This window comes from Lepidothrix coronata, unplaced genomic scaffold, assembly GCF_001604755.1.
Source record: "Lepidothrix coronata isolate B3197 unplaced genomic scaffold, Lepidothrix_coronata-1.0 Scaffold51, whole genome shotgun sequence".
Lineage (NCBI taxonomy): Eukaryota > Metazoa > Chordata > Aves > Passeriformes > Pipridae > Lepidothrix > Lepidothrix coronata.
Window position 1 is genome coordinate 1,083,782 of NW_016690231.1, and position 22,092 is coordinate 1,105,873.

Genomic DNA, 22,092 nt, shown 5'->3' on the forward strand with positions numbered 1-22,092 from the left:
GCTGCAGCACAGGCAGTGTGGGCAGCACAGACAGGAGGTGTTGGCAGGCACAGCACGGGAGGAGCTGCGGCTGCAGCCAAGGGCCCGCTCCTGGGGTTTGTTCTTCACTGGGTTCTCTGTGGCACTGCAGTGTCTGCCCTGGGAACCATCCCTGGGTTCTCTGTGGCACTGCAGTGTCTGCCCTGGGAACCATCCCTGGGTTCTCTGTGGCACTGCAGTGTCTGCCCTGGGAGCTGCTCTGTGTTGGCTCTGCGAGGGGAGAGTGAAAGCCGAGCTGGTGCTTCAGTGACTCCTGGAGTTGCTGCTCTGCTCTGTCCTACCCTCCTGCTCTGGGGAGTGACCCAGCTCACTCCTCTGCACCTGCTGCAGCTCCTGCCCCTTACCTGGACAGGGACCTGGGGGCTCCAGGGGTTGTTTGCTTTGGTTTTTCTTTTGATTTTTGCTGGGGGGTTTTGATTTCCTGTGTTACATGGAGAGTGCTGCAGTATATTGAATTTAGTGCCTACTGGATTTTAACAATGTTGGCATCAGTATTGTAAGACCTCCTTTTACATCATGCATTACTTTGGAAATACGTGGAGTTTAATTTATATTTCAAGCTGATGTTCTCTCACGTGTTGCATATGATGTTTGAGGTTTAACAGGAGGAGTCCTGGAGTCTCACCTGTTTCTGTGTTTGAGTGATACCCTCGGAGGTCTCTGCAAATACAAATCCATCCATTTTTTTATTATTGTATTTAGCTTTTTAGTTCCACGAGTTGTAATCCTGGTACAACAGGATACGGGTAGTTGGAAGACTATACATGAACTTATTATTTAAAGAAGTGGCCTGTCTTAAAAAAAAAAAGAAACAAAAAACACTGCCTCTGCTTTTTTTTGTATAGCTTTAATAAATCTCCATCTTTTGAAGGGTATATAATATTGGTGCAGCAGTGACAAGCAGTGATTGCTGTTTGTCTCTTCGTTTTTATTGGATTTTTTTTTTGTTTATTTTCCTAAAGACAGGGCTTATATCTTCTATGCCTAAATAGATAGGTTTTATTTCAGCTTCTCTGTTTTCAGCAGAAAAATCTGTACTTGGATGGCACTGTAAAAGACAAATCACCCTTGTAGATCTTTTTATTTTTCTGAGACCAGAATGTCAATGCATTTGCAGGTCACCTGCAGAATATCCATAGATGCCTCGCTTACCAATTTGTTTTCATTAATTTTAAGAGGATTGCTGTATTACCTCACTCTGCCACTATCAGATTCACAAGGTGACCATTGCCCTTAATAAACACCCAGAGATTTCATTGTGAACCAAAGCCTAGAACGTGTATTATGCATTCTAAACAAAAACCAACCACCACGATGGTATCAGACCTTGCTGCAGCCTTTAACTGGAGAGATGTCCAGGAACCCGCAATAACTGCTGGAACAAACAAGGAACTGCTGTTGATGTCAGTGTGGAGTATTCTTGTGTTTTAATGTTTACTATTGTTTGGAGTGTAACAGTCTCGCATTTGCACATAAGCACGAGCTGCTGTGATAGAGGATAGATCATTGCATTAACTTCAGCTTCTGCATGAACACTTACAGTGTGATTCAAGATGTATCCTAAACTTGTCTTGTAACTTGTGTGTTTTCTAGGTAATCGGCTGTAAAGGTTTAGATCTGATTGTATGAATGCATAAAACAACTGCTGCTTTTGTCACTGATACTTGTTATTTATCCCTTCTATATCCAGAGGAAGATGGGTATTTTTATAGGGATGGAGTGTATTTTTAAGAACTGTTCCATCCTTTGGGGATTAGACAGTTTTGCTTTGCATATTATGTGCTTCTTGACAAAAGTGTGGTTTATTGACTTTAAGGATTCAATTAGTGTGCATTCAAATCTTCATGGTACTGACAGAAAACTTACTGTGACTTGCAGTGACTAGTCAGATGCTACCTACTGAAACACCGTCATCAGCTTTTTTACATATTTATTAGGCAGAACTGATGAATTAGTTGGGTACTCAGAAGTTTGGAAAGACTATTATGCATAAACTTAACTGTTGTATGTAAACTTCCATTCTCCTGTGATGCTGTTAGGCTTTATACAAATATATTTGTAACATCCAAGTATTTAAAAGCATCATGATTATCTTATTAATTCTCTAAACTGTACTTTGGTCCTGGAGTGAAGTTTAGGAAGTGATATCCTCCTAACTTTCCGTGGGAAGGAATGTGACGTGCAAGAAGCCATGCTGTTATTAACCAAATAAAATGATCAGTTACAGTATTCCAGTGTGTATCTGGAGGTGGGAAAACAAAACAAACCAGAGTCCATCCGTACTGCCCGAGCAGGTAACAGTGGTTGCTCTTTGAGTTGTGGTGGGTGCAGTTGCTTGATGCCAGTGCTAAATTGGTACAACTATAAAGCCTCATTTTCACTGAGCCTCTGCTTGCTTTTTTTCTGCACAATCATGTAATCCTCTGTGTTTGGTCTTTGAGTACTACATGTGTATTTTTCAGACAATTAGTTTTGAGCAATAAAGTTTGATATTATAAAATGCACCAGTGTGATCAGTATTACCATGGCTTAAGCATATCTAGAAAAAGGAACTTTTTTATTCCTTGAGTCCTGTAGGTGGTTTTAATAGAAATTAAATTAGTGCAGGCTCTAACTTCTTGGTTAGGGAAGTACTTGATCCCCTTCTTGGTAAGGAATTGAATATTTAAATGGTTAAACCCTTGGAATTAAATTACAGTGTTTTCTTGAACTGAGATTTGTAATTTTACTTAAATGATGTCAAGGGTGGGAGTGTCTCAGCCCAAAGTGCTGCTTTTGGTACCTGCTGTCACTGGACAGGTGGGGTGTCAGCACAGCTGTGGGCTGTTGTTGTTCAGGCCACATTAAATGTGTATCCAGAAGTATGTTTGGTAACTTGAGATTTAAGATGGTTTTTCCTTCTCCCAGTCAGTGCTCTGTCTGCTCTGGAGTGTGGATCACAGTCTGTTCATGGCAGCTGCTGAGATCTGGAGAGTGACTCTGCCTGGAGAGCACCTCGGGCCGGGCTGGGACTCTCAGCCAGGTTTGTCTCCACACACGGGAAGTGCAGCTGCAGGTGCTCAGTGGGGTCACTGTCCTGGTGTGTCTGTGCTGGGGGTTTGTCTCAAACACAAACTGCCTTTGTCTCCTGCTGCACAGGGCTACGACTAAAACAGCTGGGAAGATACCTGAGGAAAGATCCTTTGGAGCCCAGGGCAGAGGTTTGGGACAGAGCACCAGTGTCCAGAAGTATTTCAGCTATAACTCAAACACTGAGGGAGATGAGGTTGTACTCCTTGTTTTCTCATTCCTCAGTGATCCCTGAATTACACAGCTCTTCCAGAAGCACACTTTCTGTGAGGCCAAGGTTACCCTTTCAGAGCTCCTGCAGGATCAGAACACCTCAGTGGGGCTACAGAAGTTCCTGAGGGGGAGGTACTCGACTGAAGGCACCCCCTGAGCAGCCTCACTGACACTGAGAGGAGGAGGAGGAGCCTCTTGACCAAAAATGACAAGTGTCTTCCCTCTCCTGCCATGGCCTGACTGGGGGCAGTTTGCAGGGTGAGGGCCTGGCTCTGAGGTTTAGGACACTCAAGCATTGATTGTCCCGTCCGTGCTGCTCCAGCCTGGTCAGACTGACTGTGGCTGAGGGGAGGGGGGCACTGAGGTTGGACTGAGTTCGTCACTTCCTAGGGAAGAGTCAGCAGTGAAATGATCTGTGGAAGGTTTAAAGTTGTTCCATCTTCACTTGCCTCCTCAGACAGGGTGTGGTTCTGACAGGCTGGCAGAGCCCAGGGGAGCAGTGGCAGTGACACCCTCCGGAGTGCCCGCTGTTGGCTGGGGGTGAGTAGCAGCTGTTCACTAAGGGTGGTGTTGCATTAAAAATCAGCCCAGGTTTCAAGTAGTTTTATCTGCATAGAGTTGTGGAATACTTTATTTAAAGCCATTTCAAAGAGGGAGACCACTATGGGCATGAGGAGAAAAGTAGATTTTGGGCTTAATAGTACCTAATGCCCCATCTCTGGAAGTATCCAAGGCCAGGTTGGATGGGGCTCTGAGCAACCTGGTCTAGTGGAAAGTGTCCTTGCCCATGGCAGGGGGCTTGGTATGAGATGATCTTTAAGGTCCTTTCCAAAACAAACCATTCTGTGGTTCTACAATAATGAAATTTAATTCATGAGTATGATAAAAGAACTCAAAGCCTTGCACCTACTCTGCTGTACAGAGATTTATTCCCTGGATGTCACAGACACGATGTTATGGATGCAGCTGGCAAGGCAGTGGCTTGTGCAGTGTCTCTGAGTCAGGGTGACTCTCCATGGCCAGCAGCTGCCTGGCTCCCTGAGGGGACCCCTCCTGCCGTGGGCTGAGCTGCTGCCGAGCTGCCATTGGGGTATTCCACGCGCTCGAAGCAGAGCAGTAACTCACAGTGCCTGGTCTGGGGGAACAGATCCACGGCCATGGCTCGCACGGGGCGGAAGGAGGCTCCTTTCACCCTGTTGGACGGGGCCCGGCAAAGGCTGAACGGGAAAGGACAGAAAGGGGAGGAAGAAATTAATCCATGTTTTAGTCTGCTCATCACCACTGCTGTTCTTCTAAGAGCTCCCTCTCCCCAGCAAGCACAATTTGTCTTCTTAAGATTAAGTCAACCTAAGGCAAGAAACACTCACTCTACAAAGTTGTTCATCGCGGCTCTGGGATTGCAGGAGACATAAATGAGCTTCTTCAGATGTTCAGCTCTTCTAATGGCAAGAATTACCTTGGAATCTGGATGATCAAAACCAAGACAGCTGTTTAGTGGCTCTGTGTGCAGCAACAGACTGGCAGAGAAATTCCAGGACCAAACTGCTGCAATACCCCGCTGGTTCAGGCCGTTCCTGCAGCCTCCACCTCATTTGTGCCGTTGGTGTTTCCTTGGGTTCCCCACCCAGCACCCCTGAGGACAACAGCCCCAGCTGGGGGACTTACGCAGCCCTGCTCGTGGGGGATCCACAATAGTGACCACGTTCTGAGGAGCCAAGACGTTCATCAGGGAAGGGACAACATCTTCTGCCTTCCCACAATAAAATTCGATATTGTTCAGTTCTGTAAGAACAAGAAGGGATGTCAGAGTACTTACCAAAGCATTTTCAGTACACTACATTGGATATTAAGTTCTGATGCCTTAGAAACTACAAATTGTTTAGTCTACCATGAAATCAGCGTCATTTAAACAATCACTGTTATTTCAGATCATTTAAACAACAGTAATTTGAGCATCTTCCATTATCTGGACGAAAGCAAAACCCCACAGCCAACAGCTACTGTTAATGTTTTATTTAGGAGGATAACTGGTTTCATTTCACTTCTACACTTGAAGAAGGAAAAAAAGCTAGCTTTTAGTCAATGGGCAGATTGATCCTGTGGGTTAACATGGTATTTGTTTTCAAGAGAGATTAAGTGTTTAAAATGGACAAGATCACTATCAACAACATGTAATTCCAGGCTGCTCAGATACGGTAAGGAGCAACTGGCTGTACAACTGCTTAACAAACAGAGCACTTCAGCTCAACTCACCATTGATCTGGGCATTGGCTTTGGCATCCTGCACAGCTTCTTGGCACAGCTCAATTCCAATCACCTTCTTCACTTTCTACAGAATCAAGAGGAAAAGCTCCCTGTGTGTAAGTTTAACCACTTTTCATAGCATCAGCAATTAACAGGAACTTTGCCCAGTACCTGGTCACGGAATTATTGCCTTGCAGGCAGAAAAAGGCTGAGAAGGGACTGTGCAAATCCATAGTGACTTTTTCAACTGAAATTGTGGGATGAACACCCTTTATCCCAACCTGTGTGGGACAGACAGACTCCAGTTATGCTGGCGTCTTTCTTTTTTGGGGGCCAGACTTCCTTACATGCTCTAGCAAACTCCACTCTACCCAGATGTAAGAAATGTTGGTTATTCATATCCAGAGCTTGCTGAGAAAGTCCAGACTAAATTAGTTTCAAAATAATTTAGACTGCTCAACACAAGGGTGAGCTTCCATAAAGACTTGGTAAAACAGCTGCAGGCAGTTTAATGAGACATTGTTTGAAAAAAATTAAGATCCAATGTGCTGCATTTCAAATGTATCGAGTATTTTCTTTCATTGTAACCACCCTTAAAATTAGCTACGAAAGGCAGTTACCCCAGCTTGTCCCGGGAGGAGCAGGGGCTCACCTTGGCCAGGGAGATGCCGATGGTTCCTGTGCCACAGCAGACGTCCAGCACGGTGCTGTCGGGGCTCAGCTGGGCCCAGTCCCCGATGGCCGCGTACAGAACCTCTGCAGCCGCCGTGTTCACCTGGCAGAGGGAGTTTCCAAGGGATACACTTCCTCATCAATAGGGAATGTGCTTTAGTGAGCCTTAGCAAAGCACCTTTGCTTGTTCCTAAGACACAACTTCACGTGTAAGTTAAAAACACACATTTAAAGTGCTGGAAGGCTCGAAATAAGTTTTGGAAGAGCAAACAAAAATGAGCCCTGCAAGATTCCCAAACCATCCACTGCATGTTCAGTGTTACCAAAAGACTGCCATGGAACAGGAGGCAAACAAAACGCACTCGTATAAAGAAAAAGTTGTCTTCAGTGTGCTCCCATCGAGTTTACACTTTCACTGCTTTTACAGCCAAGAGAGATATTTAATCACACTGAATATAAAAGATTAAATCTCTAGATATATAATATCTTGTTCCACAGCATTAGTCAAGGTCAAGGGCATTAATGCAAATCCAGTGAAATTAGGAACTTCACATCATCCTTACTTGAAAAAATGCATGAGGAGAAATTCTAAATTTTAGGCCAAGGAGTTCTTCATATATGTACTTGTCACCAGCCACATGCTCCAAAGGCAAGTCTTCTAGGTTGGGAGATTTCCTGAGGGTGGGGGAAGAATGGGGAGACAAAATAGGGGAGAAACAAAAAAAAGACAAACATGTTTGTTACAATTTTTACCAAAGCTGTAGTCACCCCAAAAATTGTAGTGCTACATCCTAAGCAGTAACATTTATCATCTCTTAGAGACTCTTCTTGGTCATTTAGCCCTGCAGCGTGCAATTGTTCCACTGCTGGTTGCTGTAGGACCTACCCTATCTCTGGATGAAGATGGTGTGAGCCTTGTGCTCTGTGAGGGAGGATGGGGAGATTAAAAGAATCACAGAAATAGGGAAGAAAGGATGTAGAAGTTACTTGATAATAATAAACCTCCATCTACTGCAGTAAACACCTCCACAGCTTGACAGCCAGCAACAACTGGTGGGTTCACCCACTGAAACTCCACCTGCCTTCATCCAGAGAATGGGAAATTCCAACAGTCTCTTGTGGAAAAGGTAAGTGACTTGCAGAAATGAGTAACACTGATGCTACTTCTCTGAAATAGCCCAAACAAGGCTGTGCAAGTGCTACCTGCTGTTCTGCAAACACAAAACATGCACCACCGTCCCCCAGAGACATCACCTCCCTCACCTTTGTCCTTCCTCCACAAAGTACAGAGAGGTGACACCACTGCTCCGTCCCAGCCCTTCTGTGAAGTATTTTGCCAGAGAGCTTTTCAGGTCAGTGAGCTCTTCTTTACCTAATTTCTACAGGTTTCATTGGAAAGAAGGGAGAATAATCACGTGAGTGACTTGGAGATGGGATTTAGTGTGTACTGTTTATAACCCATGAACGACTTGTTCACTTCCAGGCATCAGTCTAAAGAGAATTGGAGTAGCAATGCAAGGCAGGCTACAGCAAGCAATGGTTGCATTTCCCTTGTGCATGCACAGATCACAGACTCAGGTGTAAGCACTTCAGAGCTGTGTGTGGGCTGCACAGCCTGTGTGCAGGGCAGTACCTGGGGGTTGAAGTAGGCGATGGCCATGACGTGGCCGCTCCTGCTGGTGCGCACAGTGAGCTGCTTCCAGTGCCCCTCGTAGGTCTCGGGGCTGTAAACCGAGTAGGGAGTTGACCTGCAATTTGCAGAAGCTCCATTACTTATACACAGAATTATTTGTTTTGCATAACATTAAACAGTTCATGGACACAAAAGAACATCACTATCCAAAGGGATGGAAAAAATGTTAAGTACAAACAGAGGCTGCACTGATTTGTCAAGAAAGGAATGACTCCCACACCTCAACTAAGAGAAAAGAACAAAAAGGACTGATGAAGAGATAACATCTCCTAAAGCAAAATAATGTGTGCCTAGTTCTCAAAATCCTTTTACCCATTTTAACCCATCTAAAATTACAGAGAGGCAACAGGCAGCTTCTCATCACGTTCAGAGAATAACACCACCCTTTATATCATTAGCTTCTCTGCTTCATTCCAAGTTCAAACCTTCCACCTTCATGATTCTTCTGAGGTTTCCATTTTTGAAGATTTAATTGCTTTTTAAAGAAAGCACTCATTTTTCTAAAAAAGTATTGTTGCTTAAATGTGCAACTTTTGTTTTATTCCTTGCTGTAGGATGATTCTTCTCTTCCTCCCAGGAAGCAGCAGACCTTTGTTATTCAAATTTCTCCTTTTAAAAGCCTTTCTTGGCAGTTAGTGGAAGAAGCTCACAACTAACACACACTTTTTATTGTAGACTTACACGTCCCACTGCTTGCAATAAAACTGTGTTCAGTTTGTACCTGTCCCCCCATCTCAGAGCAGCCCAGAAAGAGCAAGGGAAAAATACCCCGTGAGCCCGTGATCCAGGCACAAGGTGGAAAGAAAGAATCACTGAAAATTGAGGCTGGTACATCTTAGGTCTTCGAGCTCAGAACAAACACTAAGCTTTTCATAATATTTCATTTTACAAATAATTTTTGAGTAAGATATCAAAGCCTTTACGGATAACTCATTTTACTTATGCTCACCTTATGAAGTCTTGGAAAGCTTTTACTACTTTTTTGGCAATAGCAGGAATGTGAACAGTATCAAATGGCTCCACTACAGCACATGTACCACCCTTATATTTGCCAAGACGACAACCCACAGTTTTGTCTTCTTGATTTACACCAATCCCAATCAAGAACTCACATTTGTTGCGATATTCAGTCTAGATTCAAAATAAAGTTATGTAAGATATTTATATAGCATTTATTTGTACATGCCAAGTTTCTCCTGAAACAAATCTCATATGGTTAAATGCATTTGCAAATGGACACAGGACATTTAGTTCATATGGAAGATACTCATGGATTTTGACCTGTGTGAACTAACACTGAAAAATATTAGTAAGTCTTGTTATCTAACGAGCAAACTATTGCCTCTGCTGAAGAATGTATTAGCTTACAACACAGGCTTGCAGGGACAGCATATTCGTTTTAAAGTTAGAATATCCAGTTAATTGTGTCTATTTTTCTGCTTCCTGTAAATATGTCCACACAGTATTTACATGAAAGGCAACAATGTCTAAAATTCATCATTTATTATTACAAGAAGTCGAATACTCACTGTCCACTGTCTCCTAAGACCAAATAAGGAACGTACCCCTCAGCTCATGAACCCCAGCCCACACTTTACCTGGGCTGACATTACCTGTAATGGTGATGCTTTCACTCCCTCCACCGGGCAACACAATTTATTAAACTTCTGCTTCTGCAGGAACAACCAAGGTAATAAAGCTCTGTTGTTATTTCCTATTTCCCTGCCCAAATCAGAAACAAAAAGTATAAAGCACACAGTTAGAAAAATTGAGGTCAACACAAAACATTTTCTTGTATAGGGCACAAAAACGCATCACATTATCACAGGGAAGAGTATTTCTTCCAGAATTTTTTAACAGGCAAACCCTCTCCAACTTTATAAGAGCTGACCTGAAAAAATAAGGGTTAAATGTAGTTACAATGGTATGTACTGGATTTATCAATGTACCCATGCATGAAAAGAATGCCAATTTTATCCACGTAAGGCAAGAGACAGAAGTGATACTTTGATCTACAAAGACAGGGCATAAAATTTTGAGGGGATTTTAAAAGAGAAAAGTCCAATAGTAATTTACCATCTCTACAGACTGATTATCTCTTATACCCTTTGACAATGCCATTTTTTTAAGGGCACAAACATCCTCCTGCTTATGGAACAACAGACTTTAGAACCTATTCCCCTTCATTTAGCAATTTTTTGAAGCTGACCGAGAAGAGCAAGTTTTGTCAACTGGAACAGCTTTTAGGCCCTACCATCGCAGATTAATCTTCTATTTACTTTGACAGGGGATGTGAGTTTTGACCTACCTCTAACTCACTTCATTTTAGAGGTAGCAATTGGTGTGAATTTAGCTACATCCCATCACAAGGCCAAGTCTCGTACACACTACAGTAGCGTTACAAACAGGAATTACTTTGTCAGCTTCTGCAGCACTTGCTCGCACTCCTGCAGCTTCTGTGCCAGCTGCTCCTCGTAGGGCACGTTCCACAGCGGGGTCACCACGTCCGCGATCCGCTTGCTCAGGGGCTCGTCTGCCGAGGGAGCCGCGCGCTTCGCCTGCCCCGGCTCCGCGTCCTCCTCCTGCCGCCTCTTCTTGGCGATGGGGTCGGCTTTGGGCTTGGCGAGGCGCACGCTGAGCCGGCGGCTCTTCCAGAGCGCGCCCTGCAGCACCCGCACGGCCTTGTCCCGCTCCTCCTCGCTCTTGAACGTCACGAAGGAGAACGTCTGCTTCCCGAAGAGTTTGATCTTGTGCGGGTTGAGCCCGTACTTGGCGAGGAACTTTTTCACGTCGTTAAACCCGATGTACTTGGGCAGGTTCTGTATCTCTACTTTGTAGATCTCGGAGGTGAACAGGTCTCCCTTGATGTATCTGTACACGTCGGGGCTCTCAGCGGAGTCTCCCCCGGCCCGGCTCTCCGGCTCAGCGCCATCTCCCGCTCCCTCCGCCGGCGCCGTGAGGCCGCCGGGCTCGCAGGGACCGCGTTCCTCCGCCATGGCCCCGCCGCCCCTCAGCCAGCCCCGCGCACCGCCCGGGGCGGGGCCGCGGCGTCACGGCCGGGCCGCTGCGAGGGGAACGGCGGCAGAGGGACGATCGGGCTGGTTTTTAATCTCTGCCCTCGGCGCGGCCGCGGCCCTCAGACACCACAATGAAAGGAGCGGCTCGGACGCCGCCTCCCCCCTCACGCGGGCGCGCGCCATCTTGAGCCCCCCTCCCTGCCGCGGGCGGGCGCCGCCATGGCGCGGGGGGCGCCGGGAAAAGCGCCGGGGAACGGGGACGACGAAAACGCTTCTCGGGGGGACGGCGACACGGGGATGGCTGGCGGGGGCCGGTGACACGGGGAGCGGCGCCGGGGCGGGCGGCAGGGCCGGCGCGGCGGGGCCGGGCGGGCGGCGCGGTGGCCGCACCGGGGCGGGGCTGAGGGCAGCGGGCGTTTCCCATCGTGCCTCGCGGCGGCGCGGCGCGGGCTGCGGGAATGAGGTAAAGGCGGGCGGGGCGCGCGCAGGAAGCGGCGAGCGGAGCGCGGACAGCGGGGCCATGGCCGACACCGCGGTGAGGGACGGGCGGCGGGGCCGGGGGGCGGCGGGGCCGGGGGCAGAGGAGAGCGGAGAAACAGGTGGGGCCCGGGGCGGGGGGCCGGGGTCGGGCAGGGCCCGGGACGAGCGCTGGGCCGCGCCGGGGGCCGCGCGGGGCCGGGGCGTTGCGGCCGTTCCGCCCCACCCGCCGCGGCCGTTCCCTCAGGCGCTCTCGGGCGATCCCTCTCCCCCGTCTCCCTCCTTTCTTCTCCTCCAACTTCTCCCTGTCCCGCCCCTCCCCCGGCCCGCCCGGCCGGACCCCTCGTGCCGCAGCCGCTCCCACGTGCTCCGTGTCGCGGGTATCGTGATAGCGGGACCCGCGTTCTCGCGTGTGCTCGCTCTGGATGGTGCCTTTCTCATGCCTTCTGTAATTAATCGCTCGGGCGCAGGATGGACGACGAATTGCCAGGCGGCATGTGGTGCTTACACAGGACAGGACAATGTATAAAAGTTTGGCTAATGCTTCTTTTCCTGTTTTTTGAAAACAGATGTGACGTAACGCCTTTCTTGCTTTTTTTCCCCCATTCTGGAACGCTGGGGACATAAAACTAACGATACCTCGTTTGATGTTGTTGATACAACTGGATTTTACTTTGCAACCTTTCTTACCTCATTCTCCTCCCTCTCCCCCCCCCTTTTTTTTTCACTATTTAGTAGAAATAGGCTGCTTTATTTCAGTCGCTTTATGTACGTGTGGTGTATACCTGCACTGTAAAGGATGTTGTGCACAGAGCCTGTAAGAGTGGACTCCTTCATCTGTAAAGTAAAAGTAGGATTTAAGCGTCCCCAATGTATAGACTGTTTTTCCTTTTTCTGTAATTCAAGAAGAAACAAAAAAAGCCAAACCCGAATCAGTTCCCTTGTCCCGAGATAGCTGTTTTGTGGCTTCATTAAACTTGCACATGAATCTCCCTTCTAGGCTGGCGTAGTGAGTGCTTCTCAGCAGCCCATGGGTATGAAGCACTGGAGATGTTTATCACTTACCTACTAGTCACACAGTAAAAACTATTCTTAAGCTTAATGAATGCTATGAGAGATTCCTAAAGGACTTAAATAGGCAGTAGCAGTTTGGCCATTTACCAATAACCTAAAGTTCCTCGAAGAGTGTTAAAGCAAAAAACTTAAATTATTGCATGAGGTTTAGAGCTGTGCCTCAAAAATATCTTTGGCTGTTGGTGATTCTAATACATAAAACAGAATGCTGAACTTGGGATGCAGTGTGTCCCTTAAACTGGGTTAGGTGGTTGGTTTGGTGTTGTGGGGGATTTTTTTCTATTTTTCCCATTAGTGATGGGTCATTAGACTCTAAGAAATAGTAGGGTTTTAGTAGCATAAAACACATTATATAGGAGAAATGGCTGAAGAAATTACTTTTCCATAACCAAGAGTTATTGCTCCAAGGCCAAGCCTTTGCACAATTCATGAGTGGTAGGATTAAAACATCCAGCACTGCATGAACACCTTTTTGTTTCATACTTTAACCATATGTTGACTTGAAAGCCACTTGTTTTCAGTTTTTCTTTACTGTTACAGGGTATTTCAGTTACTAAGATCTAATTGCTGAAAAGTTATAAAGGTTTTAATTTTAAATACAGGTATAAGTACTCCAGGCTTTAGGTTCACAGCATAGTTATTTGTTTGTGTTCTCTCTCTCCTCAGGAAGCACACGAGGAGCATGATACTTCTACTGAAAATACAGATGATTCTAACCACGACCCTCACTTTGAGCCCATAGTTTCCCTTCCTGAGCAAGAAATAAAAACTCTGGAAGAGGATGAGGAAGAACTCTTCAAGATGTAAGTGCAATAATTCTGTCTGTTATCTGAATGCTTATTGTGCTTTAACTTGACTGTTTATAAAAAGCTGTATGAAGCTGTAATGCAATTTAGTTGGTGTTTACTGTGATGGCAGAGATTGACTGGGGGGTGACTGATAATAATGCCCCAAGAAACTGAAGTTTGGAACAACAGAAGGGAGCTGATAGTGCAGATCTGTCTTAAGAACTGTTTAGCATAAAACAGTAACTTAATAATTAGAGGCTTGAAGTTGTGTGATCGCAATGTAGAACAAGTGTCTTGTGAGGAAAGAAAGGAGATGTATATGGAGTTGCTGCCATGTATCCCCAGGTAGAGGGTGATGCACAATGTACTGAAATAATAAAAGCAATAGATGCAGCATTGGGGCATTTGTGGCAGTACCTCTTTCTTGTCTAAAACATAGTTTTATCCCTAGATTGGGCTTAGTGTCAAATCAGGATAGCTTGATCTGCCTGAAGAAAAGTGTAGCCTAAAGGCTTAAGAAGTGTTTTGAGTTTGATCCCTGATGTGCTTGCTTTAAATAGGTTTAAAAAATACTGGTTTTACTTAATCACAGAATGGTATTGCTCATCTGGAAAAGAGGTTACACAGATGCTGGTAATAACTCAAGTGCTGGTCAGGTTCTGACAGGTACATGGTGAGATCTCTGACCCTTTGGCCTCTCTGCTTGTCAGGGCCAGCATCACATGGAAGGATTGTTTAAAGAATTATTTTATTTTAAAAGATCGTGGTAGTGAAATAACAGTGTAAGTTCTGGTGTTCTGTAGGTTAATTTTCATGTCTGCAAAGGGGTGATGGAGGAAAGGAGTCCTTTTTTTGTGAATGCTGGTGGTTCTGATAGTTAAACTTGAGGAATAACCTGCTGAATGCCAGCTGGACTTGGAAGGAATGACTTGCTTTGGTCCAAGTAGTTAATGTGAGTCAGAGCCTCTGTCAGAGGAGCTTGCTCCAGCATCTGACACTTTCTCTTGAAGGCCCTGGTTTATTACAAGTGCCTCTCCCTTGCATTTGTGTATCTGCCCTGCAGTGTGAGCAGGTGCCTCCTGTGCTATACTAGCGTCTTAAACTCCTCACTAGCGGAGCTCAGGCTGTGTCTTGGCTCAGTTTTGGCCAATATCCCAAACTCCTCCTGTTTCTCCACTGGCACACTGGCATCTTGGAAGGTTCAGCAGTGATGTTCTGAAGCAGACATGTTCCACTTTATTCCTGATTGAAGGAGAGCAGCAAGTAGGCTTTTGGAGTTCAAGGGAAATGAGTGACTCTAGAGGGTGAGGCACTTTAATAGCTGATCAAACACTGGGCTTGGAATTTTACAAGAGTCTCTACTTAGCATTAAGCTGCTAAATGTTGTGAATTACTATTGCTGGGAAGATGAAGCAGTTGTACCTATATGTAAGAACTCTGGCTATAGCAACACCTGTTAATTAGGTCCCTGAATTTAAAAGGTTGCCTAAACCAAATGTGTTTGTCATCTCAAAGAGTGTCCAGAACCTGTTGGATTTTAATATAGTCATTACATCGTTATAGCTTATTATTAAAGTTTAATTTATCCCATCAGTTTCTAAATCTGTGTGATGAATTAGAACAGAGACCCTTATAAAAGGAATTGTTTTCTTCTGATGTGTGGCTTTCAAAACCACTGTGCTGTTCAGTCAGCTGGGAGGTTTCAGCAAATGTTTCTGCATGCAGAGTAATGAAGTTCTCTCTTCCTCCAGGCGAGCGAAGCTGTTCCGGTTTGCGTCCGAGAACGAGCATCCCGAGTGGAAGGAGCGAGGGACTGGTGATGTGAAACTCCTGAAACACAAGGAGAAGGGAACAATTCGCCTCCTCATGCGGAGGGATAAAACTCTAAAAATCTGTGCAAACCATTATAGTGAGTTCTACACCACAGTACTTCTTAGTTGGGTTTTAAACAGTGGCTCTGCAGAATTGTACAGTGGAGGTTAAGAACTCGGTGGGTTTTTAGTAGCAGCTACAGAGGTGCTGTACATCTTTTGAACAGACATCAAATTTATATTAGACTGTAAATACAGTTGTCTCTTGCTCTTCACACAAGGCCACAAGCATCAAAAACCATTAGGGCTTATTTTTGTTAATGGGAGGAAGCTGCAATTTTTTTCCTTCAGACTCTGATACTGCTCTAAGACTAACTAAACTCGCTTTAAAATTTAGCTGGGATAGACAGGCATTATGTAAGTTCCAGTTGTGTGTAGTTTACTTTAATGATTGATAGAGTATAGAAAATGCAGGCCTTAATACTATTTGGGATAAGAATTTAGTGTATGCTGGCTTGCTTTTGTAAAAGGGTGAGAAAACCCATCATGTAATAATTTACTACTTAGAGCTAAATCTTGGAATTGCTGGAACCAATCCCTTAACCATCAGAAAACAGATACTGAGGTGCCAAACTATAATCTCTGTCTGCCTTTCCCTGCTTGTGAAATAAACTGAAATGAATGTGGTACATCGGGCTGACTCACTCAAAAAAGAATCCTCTTTGAATAAAAAGAACATGAAAGTGCAGGACATACTTGAAAGTCAGCATAACTTGCAACAAGTAGATTAATTTGATAATACTTTGTTGCTTGCTTTGGTAATAGTCAGATTTTTATAGGAGTATATAGTGTTCTGTGGAGTTAAACTACATTTAGATAACTTAAAATAAGAAGTAGCTTAATACAAACCTCAAGTCAGAAGCAGTAATTTTTGTTTTCTTGGGGTAGATCCTTCAGAAAGTCAGACTGTTCAGAGGACACAGGTGTTCCTGTTTAGTAAATGAAATGGCAAATATGAAAGCAGTGCAGTCACCAACCAGCAAGAAAAAAACTTTTGTTTAAGGAAATAAATGTGCATATACAAAACAGAACTGATAAATTTACAGTGTTCATGTAAAATTTGTTTGGGTTTTTTTTCCTGGAAAAGCTGCTCTCAGTATAGATTTGTTCAATGAAGTTATGCTGACTCACAGGCAGACAAAAGGACTCTCTTGATTTTTGCAAAACACTGAATGGAACAAAATGTAATTTGATCTCTAGATTTTAAAAATGCAAGGAAGGGAGTAGACTCTTCAGATTTCTCCTGAACTAAACAGGACTCAAGGGATCAAGGATAAAAAAAGCCCTCCCTAAACTTTGCATGTCTGGAATGCACCAAGTCTTAGAGCAGTGTGAGAACTTCTCCAGTCAGTCAGGTGAAGTAATTGGAGCATCTTGGAGGGAAAGGGCTCCATTTACTGGGAGGGAACAAAGGGATTGAAATACACTGTGTGCACCTTGCAGGGCTGCAGAACTCTGTCATACCTTGTACTACAGCTTTAAATTGGTGGCAGAGAAGTTAACTCAATTTGATGATTAATTGAAGGAATAATGCTTTTTTTTCACTAATTTTTGGTAGTATTTTCAGTGTGTAAAGGAAGAATGAATGCTGTTTGTCTGTCTAGATACCTTTTCCTCCTAAATCATTTGCCTTCAGAGTTGTGCTTAGTGACTGCATCTTAGTATCACAGTCATCTGTTTTAAACAAAAAATTGAATCAAACCCTCAGTTTTTTAACAGTAGGGAATCCAGCATCCTCTGACACAGTGATGGTGCATTGTTTTATTTGGTGATGTAAGGAAAATTATATATGGGCACCACTGTCTTTCATTTATCCAGAGTAACTCTGTGTGAAGTGCTCTACATAAGCACTGCAGGCTGTTGCCAGTGAGGTTTCTGGAGGCTGGTGTGGAAAACCTTTCCTGTTGTGCTCTGTACATCTTCCAATGCTTTCTTTTCAGTCACCCCCTTAATGGAGCTGAAGCCCAACGCCGGGAGCGACAGGGCCTGGGTGTGGAACACACACGCTGACTTTGCAGACGAGTGCCCCAAGCCTGAACTCCTGGCAATCCGCTTTTTAAACGCAGAGAGTGAGTGGATGGCACTGAACTTACCCTGCTTGTAAACTGTTGTGTCACACTGCCTGTCTGAACTGCTGTAAAATCACTGCTGTAGATACACTGTCCCACCCTGCATGGCAGTGTTAGCTAATTACTTCTTTATCTGAGAGGAGTCTGGTAATCACTAAACATGTGTGTTGACAAACACTGTAGTAATTAGGCCTTTAGGAATATTTGTTCAATCTCTGCCCTAGGCACTTTTTTAATCTAAGCCATTTTGTGCAAGTGCAATGCCAATTAGAATAAAACTAAAAGCAGTTTAGAGGCTCACATGCAGCTTGTGTTCATTTATCTCAGGTGCTGAATTGTAGCTAAGATGAGATATTTGCATTAGAAGCAGGGAAATCCTGATCTGATATTTCTGGTCCATCTGCATTAGCAGAACATCTACGTGTTTGTTGGGTTTTTTTAAATGAAGCATGTAGTATCTTCTGTGTTTTGATTAAGTGGATCTCTCAGTGAAAAGTGCCAGTCAAACCCATCGTACTAGTTTGTGTTTTTTTCTGGAGTAACTACACTGAGTACCACAACACCAAAGTAACTCTAATTATGGATCAGCTAGGATGAAATCAAAGTAGTGTCTGGGTGGGGGAGGGTTTATGTTGGTTTGGTTTGTTGGTTTTTGTTGGTTTTTTTAAAGAAATGAAATGAAAAAGTGTTGCATTTCCTGCTTTACAATTTGCCACACAACTTTAGTGTGTTAGCTTTCTTTTGTCCCCACATGTTAGATGGATCATAAAGTGTATTCTAAAACTAGATGAATTTGCCTGCATCTGGGAAGAACTTAGTGTATCGTGCTTATGTCCAACATCATTGTTTAGCCAAACAGATCTCTCTGATCCACTTGCTTAGTGCTTGCTTCATGATCAAAAAGGAAATTAAAAGGGTTTGGTAATTATTTGCTCGTCTTTGAAAAGTCCCTCTTTCTGGTGGAGGCTGTTCAGCCTTTTGAATGTTGTGTCCTGGGGGAGAATTCCTGTCCTGCTGTTTGCCCTTTGCAGTACTAAGGAGATGACAGGTGAACAGACAGAAGTGTGTCCTTCAAGTGTCTCCTCTCTGTTTGAGATGCTTGAAAAGGAATCGATCCAAGCTCTTCCTGGGCTAGTTCCATAGTGCTTTCAGAATTCCTGTGGGGCAACAGTGACCTCGTGTGGGCAGCCAGCCCAGCCTGGCACGGGAAATTACCTCCTCTGTTGCTCTGGGGTTAGGAAGCACCGTGCCCATTCCTCTTTTGTCTCTTGTGCTGGTATTACTTGTGTAGAAACATCAGTGTAACTAAATCAGCTGGTTGGAGTGAATTGAGTGGTGGCTTAGACCAAAACATCCTGACAGTTGTGCATTCTTAGCTCTTGTCTCAGGAGCAGCTGGAGGGCAGCCCTTGGGCCAGAGTGTGAGTGCTGTACTAATGGAACAGGCATTGGCTGCCCTTGTTCATGCTAAGAACCCAAGTCATGGGAAGGTTGTGGACGACTCCTGGTGTATAACATAGCTCACAAAGATAGTAGTTCAGAGCTAATCTTCAGTCTTTTGCATACAGATAGTTGTGTGAGCAGTCTCTGACATCATGTTCCTATTCCTGTAGGCTAGAGACAGCTGGGAGTTGCAATAACTACAAAACAGCTCCTGCTGGCATTACATTTTGATTATTTTGCAAAATAAACTGCTTCAGTAGACTTGCTGAAGAAAATAAACTGCTTTTGCACAAAGATGTGATTTGAAGAATTTTGCATCCTGTGTGATTTACTAGATTACTTCAGAGGTCCCTACAAAAGTAGTTTACACAGCTTCTCATTGGGTCTTTCCTCAGGATCAGAAGTATTCAATGTTGTGAGGCAGCAAAACTAATGAAAAAATATTTTATCATTATTGAAACAGATGCACAGAAATTCAAGGCAAAATTTGAAGAATGCAGGAATGAAGTAGGCAAGAAAGCAAAGAAAGGTAAGGTGGTCTCAGTTTTCCAGCTGTGTGAGTGGTGACAGTGCCCTGGAGTGTCGTGTTCCAGCAGACTCACTCTGTGCTGAACTGCAACCTTCAGTTCAGGTGCTTTTCTGTCTGCAAGAGTAAAGCTCACTCCAGTGACCATGGCCTTCTTTGCTGTAGAAGGCTGTTACAGTTGCTGTTGGGACATTGCTTCTTTTGAAAGCATACCAGGGAAGTATTTATGGTTTATGGTACACAAATGAACTGTGAACACTGCAACCACAGTCCTGTTTCTTCCTTTCAGTTCCCTTTCCCAAATTCCACAAAAATATTATCATGCAAGTATAATATTTAATGTTTTGTATAGTTGTTAATGTGTATGAAGTCGTAGCATTTATTCACAGGTCTCTTAATAGATTGTTGCACCACCTTATAGAATTGCCTGTGTGCCAAGATGTGTCACCATATCAAATAAACAATTCCAGCTTTTCTAAGTACAGGCTACTTGTGGTCTGCATCAACATTATTCAAGGTACTTAGACTGGGCTTTGCCAGTCTTAAGAACTCCTGTTCCTCAGTTTCAGACTGGGGAACTTGACTTCTGGTTGTTGTGGTCCAGATGAGAAGAAGCTGGGCCTTGTCTCGACACTGTGGAGCTTGTCATTGGCAGCAGCACAGCTGGCCAGTTGTTACACAGTTCTCAGTCCCTGTAATTAGGCCCTCATGTGGTGATTAACACATGCAAGTGGTATTTCTTGAACTCTGACATCTGAGATAATAATTACCAGAGGAAAAGAAATGGAATGAGTCACTCCAGTGGTCGGGGGAGAATCTCTGTATTTTTGTTCACATTCTGAGTACCAGCTGTCTCTCCCCTCCCCTCACCCTCCACTTCTCTACTCTTTCCCCTGTAACAGGAAAATCCATTACTGCCTCTATGTAACACTTTTCCTAATCAATCTTTTAGCAGGCACAGACAAAAATGATAGTGCTGATAAAGTTGCTGAAAAACTAGAAGAGCTTTCTGTAAAGGAAGAAAGCAGAGAATCTGAGAAGAAGGAGACCAAGGAAAAAACTGAAGAAAAGCAATAAAATCATCCTGGGCCTTGCAGTTTTTCCTTTACTTTACTTTTTGCTTTCTTTTCCTTTTTTTTTTTTTGTTTTGTTTTGTTGTTTTTTTGGTTTTGTTTTTTTAAAATTTTTTTTACAAGGGACTTTATAAAGAACACAGATCAACATTCAGGTTGTTTTTTTCTAAGCTTTTGCCCTTTGGAAGGTGTCTTCAGAAAAATCCATTCCCCAGTCATGAAAATGTACTGTGCTAACTTTCTTTTCCATAGTGGAAACACTTATTTATAGTCATCCAAAAGAGTGAATAAAACAAACGTGAAAACAGCATCAGGGGCAGAACTGTAAAGGCTTGTGAATACACTTGTTTCCTTGGGTGTGAAGCTACATATCATCATTCCTGTGGATTTAGCAGGTTAACAGACTTATCCCAGCAGGGAAGGGCAGGATGCATTTGTGTTTCTTGTCTGGCTTCTCCAAGTGTGATGTAGCAGAGCTTTCCCTGTGCTGTGTGTGTGCTGGGCAGGGATGTGCCAGGGAATGGGGCACTGAGAGCCTTCCTGGCACACTTGGTGCTGAGCCATCAGACAGGGAAAATGAAGGTGGGGGAGAAAATGCATTATGTGAGGTTTGACAAGGATTTTCCTCTTAAGAAACAAAACCTGTGCTTCCCCCCTGCCCCAAATTTGCTAATACTACAAAGGCTTGATTCCAGCAGAAAGCTGCTGCTGTTGTCCCAGATCTTCCACGCCGTGCTCCTCGCTGGCTGAAGGCACAGCAGCCTGTTCTGCCGAGGTGTGTGTGCAAAGGAATCCAAACTGTGTGAGTACCTTCCTGTGAGATTCCCCCTGTCAGCAGATCCTGGCAGTTGTAGGCTAAAATTGAAAAGCTTTTTTTTCCCCAGGGCTTTGGAGCTCACATTGTTTTTACAAACCAGAGGAGTTCTGAACTTCTCAGATGCTTGGTAGGGAGGCTGTCCCTCTTGGAGAGTGGCAGTCACTTTGGAACAGTTAATGAAGTTGTACAAGCTTGAGGGACACTCTCCTTGCCAGAATGGGCAAATTGGATTAACAACAAACATTTGCAGTGAGGAGACTTGACCGATTTCAAGGTAGTGCTAGAGTAAGAAGATAAACTATAGTAAGCAATAAAATCAACACAATTAAGTCTGATAGATGAAATGAACTTCGTTGTTGAACACTAATACAAGGATTGTGTTAGGATAGTGATGAAATTTTGTAATAGTTTCCAAAATAATTAATGAAAACCAGACAAAACCTGCTAAACTTGTAAGACTGAGTGATGTTAATGTTGGATAGCAAGACCTTTTTATCTTCATGAAGAGGCTTTTAACTTGGTCAGGTTCTGCAGCCTACTTGAGGAAAATATATTTTTTAAAAAATCATGTTTTAGCACTGTCTTTTAATGCTACCATGAATGAGTCTTAAATCTGGAACTGTAATTAAGGTACTCACTTCATTCAAACAGAGTAATTCCTTTGGTGTTTTGCACATTCCCCTTCAAGTACAGCAGATATCAAAAGTCTGTTAATTAACAAAGGTGGTTGAAAGGCAAAATAAAATGCTCCTTAGTGTTTCTGGTTTGGAAATAACAAGACAAAGCTACTCTGAAGTATTTAACATTTGAATGTAAAAGCCAAATCTTTATCCATGAGTCACTGTAAATGATCTGATCTGATAATGTCAAACAGTGTGTCTAAATTGATAGAAATGACATTTTAAAAATTCAAAATAAACTTAAATTTTCATTTAAAGGATTTGCTTGTTGTTTTAAGAACTCTTCCTGGGAATGCATTTTTAATCTACAGGGGCAAAGTGATGAAGG

At 44.0% G+C, this 22,092-nt stretch overlaps 2 protein-coding genes across 3 annotated transcripts; one reads left to right on the plus strand and one right to left on the minus strand.

The window, feature by feature from the left end:
* Window positions 1–3,934: 3,934 nt before the first annotated feature.
* On the minus strand, window positions 3,935–10,934 carry TRMT2A (tRNA methyltransferase 2 homolog A). The gene is made up of 11 exons (XM_017815496.1): window positions 10,346–10,934; window positions 9,544–9,652; window positions 8,880–9,061; window positions 7,871–7,985; window positions 7,501–7,616; window positions 6,801–6,912; window positions 6,218–6,340; window positions 5,575–5,650; window positions 4,987–5,103; window positions 4,689–4,785; window positions 3,935–4,538 (listed from the first exon to the last, which is right to left on the minus strand). The coding sequence occupies exons 1-11, from the start codon at window positions 10,924–10,926 to the stop codon at window positions 4,322–4,324; spliced, it is 1,845 nt and encodes a 614-aa protein (XP_017670985.1). The 5' UTR covers window positions 10,927–10,934; the 3' UTR covers window positions 3,935–4,321.
* Window positions 10,935–11,374: 440 nt separating this feature from the next.
* Window positions 11,375–22,021, plus strand: RANBP1 (RAN binding protein 1). Of its 2 annotated transcripts, none has more exons than XM_017815498.1 (6): window positions 11,375–11,482; window positions 13,165–13,301; window positions 15,038–15,195; window positions 17,098–17,226; window positions 19,132–19,197; window positions 20,147–22,021. In XM_017815498.1, the coding sequence occupies exons 1-6, from the start codon at window positions 11,468–11,470 to the stop codon at window positions 20,269–20,271; spliced, it is 630 nt and encodes a 209-aa protein (XP_017670987.1). In that variant the 5' UTR covers window positions 11,375–11,467; the 3' UTR covers window positions 20,272–22,021. The 2 variants fall into 2 exon arrangements, with proteins under 2 accessions (XP_017670987.1, XP_017670986.1); XM_017815497.1 differs by lacking the exon at window positions 11,375–11,482 and adding an exon at window positions 11,644–11,947.
* The last annotated feature ends 71 nt before the right edge of the window (window positions 22,022–22,092 follow it).